At 38.4% G+C, this 5,925-nt stretch overlaps 1 protein-coding gene across 1 annotated transcript; it reads left to right on the forward strand.

Annotated features, from left to right (window-relative positions):
• The first annotated feature begins 2,663 nt into the window (after positions 1-2,663).
• LOC124408586 (CDGSH iron-sulfur domain-containing protein 3, mitochondrial) lies at positions 2,664-3,634 on the forward strand. The gene is made up of 2 exons (XM_046885616.1): positions 2,664-2,806; positions 3,089-3,634. The coding sequence occupies exons 1-2, from the start codon at positions 2,732-2,734 to the stop codon at positions 3,449-3,451; spliced, it is 438 nt and encodes a 145-aa protein (XP_046741572.1). The 5' UTR covers positions 2,664-2,731; the 3' UTR covers positions 3,452-3,634.
• The last annotated feature ends 2,291 nt before the right edge of the window (positions 3,635-5,925 follow it).

The raw sequence follows: 5,925 nt of genomic DNA on the forward strand, positions 1-5,925 counted from the left end.
TGATAACGATGACGATGACGATAATGATAATGATTATGATGACAAAAAAAAAATTTTTTAATTTAAAAGTTCTCAAACTCAGCCCCCCCCCCCCCCCCCCCCGGCCGGTCGTGGACACAACTGATTGGGGAAACCCACATAAGTTTGGAACCAAGGCGTCACCTGTGTATCTCTTAATTTCAATAGTAGTTATTATTTGCTTCTGCAATAAACTGACCCATGCGTATTCAGATTTGTGTGTTGTGTTTTGGAGGCTCTGAGACTTTACCCATTGGGTGAGAGTATCCGTTGACTGAGTATCTAACTATATATTCTATATCAACTTATTCTATAGCCACTGTGGGAGTTTGCGATAGTTAGTGCTATTGAGGAAGTGAGAAAAAGGTTTGTTGGTTGGGTTACAAAACTCGAAGATCCACCTGTGGAGTCCTGCCGGGTCTCCGATCCCTGTGTGGGAACCTTACTGCCTGCAAATCTATCCTGCAATCACATTCGGAGTTCAGATATATATAGGTTTGAATCAGCTCGCTGCTCTGTTCCTCCGTTTATTGCACAAGGGTAAGGTGGCCGTCCCAGTCTTGTGTATCCATAACAATAATTTGGCCGTCAATAGACCTGTGGCTAGAAAGCAGATCACTTCGACGAGTACAGGTGGGTAACCCGTGCGGTCAATTCAATATATCAGTTTGGTCAATCTCGGTTGTACACTATTTGTTTAACTTGACTCTATTAAAAGAGGAGACGTTCAGGTCTTTGAGGAGCTGTGCGTTCCATTGTCCATTCGTGTTCTTACTCCAGCGCTGCTGCTAGAGCTCCATTGGATCGGGACCACGCTCCGGCTGCCGCGTCTGCTCTGTCTGTTTTTCGGCTTCTCCCGAAAGTATACTTGCGTTTCTAAGCCAGACGGTCTATCGGGACAACCCGTGCAACCACCAGCACTGTGGATTCTGATACCGGTCTGTACAAACACGCAATGATCCTCAGCGCTCCTTGTCGTTGGATGGATACCACCCTCGTGCTGTACTTCCATAACGTCATTGCATCCGACCATATCTCGCCAGCGTAAAGCATAACCGATTAGGCTACAGACAACTTATAGGGATTGGGCCGTTGTCGTCAGTAGCCTTCACTTTTCCGGTTTCGGGCCAACCACCCCAGCCAACACAAATGGGCTCAATTAGCTTAGAATCATGGAGTAGTAGGAAGGAGACAACACTCTGTGATAAAACTTGTCCCCAGTTTTGAGGTAACGTCAGAAGAAGTGTCTGAATACGATTTGAGCGCCTCATGTAGAAAAAGTGAAATTTCGCTTTAAAATGTAAAAAAAGAAGGGCGTCGATCGTAACCTATAAGCCTCTGTGCTGTCAACATATCACGCAAATTCGTAAAATACGCATATCAATGTATGTATGTACATACTACCTAAGTAAAAACCACGGTCTTACATACAGGTCTGGGGACTCTAGTGGTGGGGGAAGTATGCTTACGCTGCAGTTTTTGTTTTTCAGCGCTACCGGTAGTTGGCACTAATGGTAAAGTAATGTTCGCAAACATAACCTCAAATTTCTCAAACTTTGCAAATGACGTGGTCGAAATGTTACGTAAAAATAGTGAAAATCGCATAAATCGTACATGGTTATTTATTTTTAAGAATAACGTGTGCCATTATCACTTCGTCATCGCACACCACTTATTGTTTGAGAAGTTTGAGGTTATGTTTGCGAACATTACTTTACCATTAGTGCCAACTAGCGGTAGCGCTGAAAAACAAAAACTGCAGCGTAAGCGTACTTCCCCCACCACGCAAATTTCGATGAGTCCCCAGACCTGTATGTAAGACCGTGGTGAAAACCGAGTAATTGCTTTTTCAACTTGAACCACGGGGGTGACACTTTCCCATACCGCTTATGTTAAACAAGTGACCCCCTTACTGTCGCCTACCGCTACGCAGCGCTGGGGGTATTGTGCCCGGCCGGCCCAGCCGCTGGCACGGCTACGACCGTTCCGACATAAAATGAAAGGTGGCGACATAACCTCGTACGGCCAAACGGCTCAAACGGTTCGGCGCCGAGGTTATGTCGCATCGCCACTTTCTAAATTTTTCCGACGTAACTACGCTCAACAGCCGGGCGGGCCGGGCACAATACCCCCAGCGCTGCGTAGCGGACGGCGACACTAAGAGACCCACTCAAACTGGAAAGTGTCACCGGCGTGAACCGATAAGGTTGTAAAAAGCGGATCAGAAGATCATAGGGGGAAGGAGGGAGAGCGCAATCCAATAAGTCGATTATGAATGATACTTAACGTTGCCCCACAAACTGGACTTTTGAGCCCAGCGCTGCTCGAGTGTATCTTGTTCCTACTGCTCCGTGGCTCCAAAAAAACATTTCTCCGGGAACCAAGCTAATTTGCACCATATATGTTCCGATTGACGTGCAAACAAGGATTTCTTGGAACGCTACATGAGTAGAATGGTGCTTTCGGAAACGAATCAGTTCAAAGCGTATAGATTATAAATAAAACTATATCTCATAGAAATTATAGAAACCAAATAAAATTAAATCTTTAAATAAAATATGAAATACTGAAAATGAACTAAACACAGAGTGCATCGGCACTCGTGCTAACGGGATAAAACCACGGAGGAAAATGAAGAAAAGGAAGGGAGTGATCTTCGCACGGTGCTTGGTGGGGTCGTGATTGATAAACAGTATTTTCACGATTTGTCGTTATGAATTCCATAGTTCGCGTTGGCAGAGCTTCCAAGCAAAGTTTTCGATGTAATCAATATCTACAATTGCAACGCGTAAGTCATTGCAAATCACGGGGCAGAGACGTATATACGTACAATTTGAAAAACCGCAAGATACCGAAACCTTAACTGACATAACCTCCAAGTAAAGCTTGTCGTCTGCTATCAATATACGAATATGCGATGAACGTGAAATCGTTTATCAATTACCATTGCAAATGGGGAATACTCATGTGTGTTTAAGGCTCAAATGCATTATCTCTACCTCATCCTCCTATCTTTTGTATCGTTTTATTATGTGTAATAACAAGCGTTGACGATACTCTCTTGTTTTAGGTGACCTTCTCGTCCTCTGCGAAAGAAGCAGAACAGCCTAAAATACCAAGGAACACATTAAAAAATTTATTCTCTGCCAACGAGCAACAGGATAATGGTAAAATATATGATAAAAAACCTTTCAAAATGCGACTCGAAGCTGGAAAACATTATCACTGGTGTTTATGCGGCAAGAGTAAATCGCAGCCATTGTGCGATGGCACGCACAGGGATGTTTTTGTAAAGGTTAAGCAGAGACCAATTAGATTCATGGTCGACGAAACAAAAGAGTATTGGTTGTGTAATTGCAAACAAACATCAAATAGACCTTTTTGCGATGGATCGCATAAGAGACAAGAAATTCAAGATGCAGTCAGGTCTTAGTAGATACTTGCAAACAGTTTCTTGCTCACTTCTTTGGTCGTACATGAATTACAAATAACGGTTAGACTATAGTTGGATATTTTGCAGTTAAGGGTAAATGCGAATAAGTAAGATGCCTTACGATGAAATACATTCTGATCCTGTATCCAGGCTAGCAATAAATCATCCCACAAATATTCAAAATGTTATTTGACTTTCTGTTCACTATTTCCAATTTATAATCACAGTTTTCTGCTATTCACAATGATGATGGTTGTTTCAAAAGTTGCGAATTTGCAAGAAATTAGTAATTCAATTAGATATTTTTTTTTATCATTTATTTTATTGATGAACTTAGATATTCTTAAATGTCGCATTATTCTTGAAGTTGAGATATACAGACTATATGGACATTTTTAGTATTATTAATTTGCAATTCTGAATATAGTCTTCATTAAAAATGCTGAACATTACATTTGCTTATAATTGTCGTATGTAAGATTAGTGTATGCAGACATATGAATCGAAGTTTCCTGATTCTTCATGCTTATCAGGAATAATTATCGAGATATATCACATATTCAGAGTATGTTATAATTGTAGGCTGACTCGATCGAGAAATTAAAGAACATGGACAACTAGATAGAAACATTAAATGAGCATTGTAATGAATCTCGAATCTTAAGAAAGTATTTTCTGTAGTTATACGGTTTCACATTTTTGCACAGTTTGCACAAAATATTCACATACCGAATACCATGAAATTGTTGCTTATATAATTATCAGCCAGACTGATATTGATCATGAAATAAAACACAATCTTGTTCAACATTTTTTTGTTTCACAAATACAAGTTAAAGAGACACTTGACTTATGTTGGAATTAATAAAGAAGGTATTAGATTACCGTATTATTTGCGCACATGGCAAAAGTATTTTCCAACTCCTGGTTAATTGTATGAGCAATTGAATTGAGACTAGATGTATGTGAGCTATAAAATAATGCTACATTGTAACAAATTGCAAGACTGTATATTTATGATGCATTGAAAAAATGTTTATCTGTGCAACAGTATCTGGGTAATGAAATTTAGTCCCAAGTAATCATATCTCCGCTGCAATTGCATTTTTAAATGGTTGTTAATTATTGCATTACAATACTTATTACACATTGTACATTCAAACTACCCAAATACATACATGCCAAGTAATTTATTACTTTTGCATAACGTTTCTGAAAAGTGATAAACTATCACACACTCACTTTCTCGCTTTTCTCTCTATCTCTACTTAAACAAGTGTGTGTGTGCATGCGTGTGTGCGTATGTGTGTGTATCTACAATGACACGAGTTAAAAGAAACTTCACAGATTAATAAACTTTATGTATAATGAGATACGCAGCATGTTACAATATTTGTGTTAGTTTTACACATCACCAAAAAATGTGAAATTTCTGAGTGGCTTAATTAACGGTAGCGAAGTTTAGAAAAATGTTCAGGTATACTTTGTATAAGCAGAATCAGTATATCAAAAGTAACCTGGCAGTATTTATCCAACTGTATTCTACAATTAGTAACAACACTTTCTCATAAAAAAAGGTTGCATCAACATTGCCTAACATTAATAGATCAGTTGCTGAGGCGAGATGAAGCTAGTTGAAGCATACAAGTGACCGTGTTTGGAAATTACTTGCTTCTTTGAAATTGCAATGGAAATATTGCATTAGAATGATTCGATTCACCCCATATTACAATCTGACCGCTCTGCATCGGAAGAAGCTTAAAAACATTAGTTAAACAGTCATAAATGTTTTTTTGTTCTTCATTTCGGCTCCACCATTACATAGATAAATTCTTCTACAGAATATTGAAAAAGCTCGACAAAGTCTTAGATTATCACACATTAATTAATTTGTAGGTTCTGTAATAAAGTGTGTTTTAAAAGTTTCGGCGGACTAAAGAATTAACTGATGAAAACTTTTAAAACACAAACTCTATATTACATCAAAGCTGTCAAGTATTATAACATTCACACGCGTATATTTGTACACACACACATATAGTTTAATCATTTGTTTTTCAAGAAGTTTATGAAAACTCATATTAAGATTTGTAGTATGGACAATGTGAAATTAGTTGAAATAGAATATTTTTATATTTAATAGTAATCGTACATCGTACATCTGCACAAGCTCAACAAAATCAAAGTCAATTTTTGTCAAGCAAAAAATGTGCTCAAATAACATTATTATATATTTGGGTCTATCAACGTTTGCGCTTTCTTGGTAATTATTACGATATTTTATGCAGTATGTTGACACTTTACACCACCTCATAGACAGTATGATTAAAGAATGATAGACCATGGTTTGTGGTTAGATATGGAAAAGAAACTTTGATCATGCAGTAAAATCGAAGCTTTTACGAGTTCACATGATGCAATGTTTGGACAATGAATGATGACAATGAAAGGATTCGATGAAAGAAAGTTTCAGG

The sequence above is a fragment of the Diprion similis genome, chromosome 8, assembly GCF_021155765.1.
Source record: "Diprion similis isolate iyDipSimi1 chromosome 8, iyDipSimi1.1, whole genome shotgun sequence".
Classification (NCBI taxonomy): Eukaryota; Metazoa; Arthropoda; class Insecta; order Hymenoptera; family Diprionidae; genus Diprion; species Diprion similis.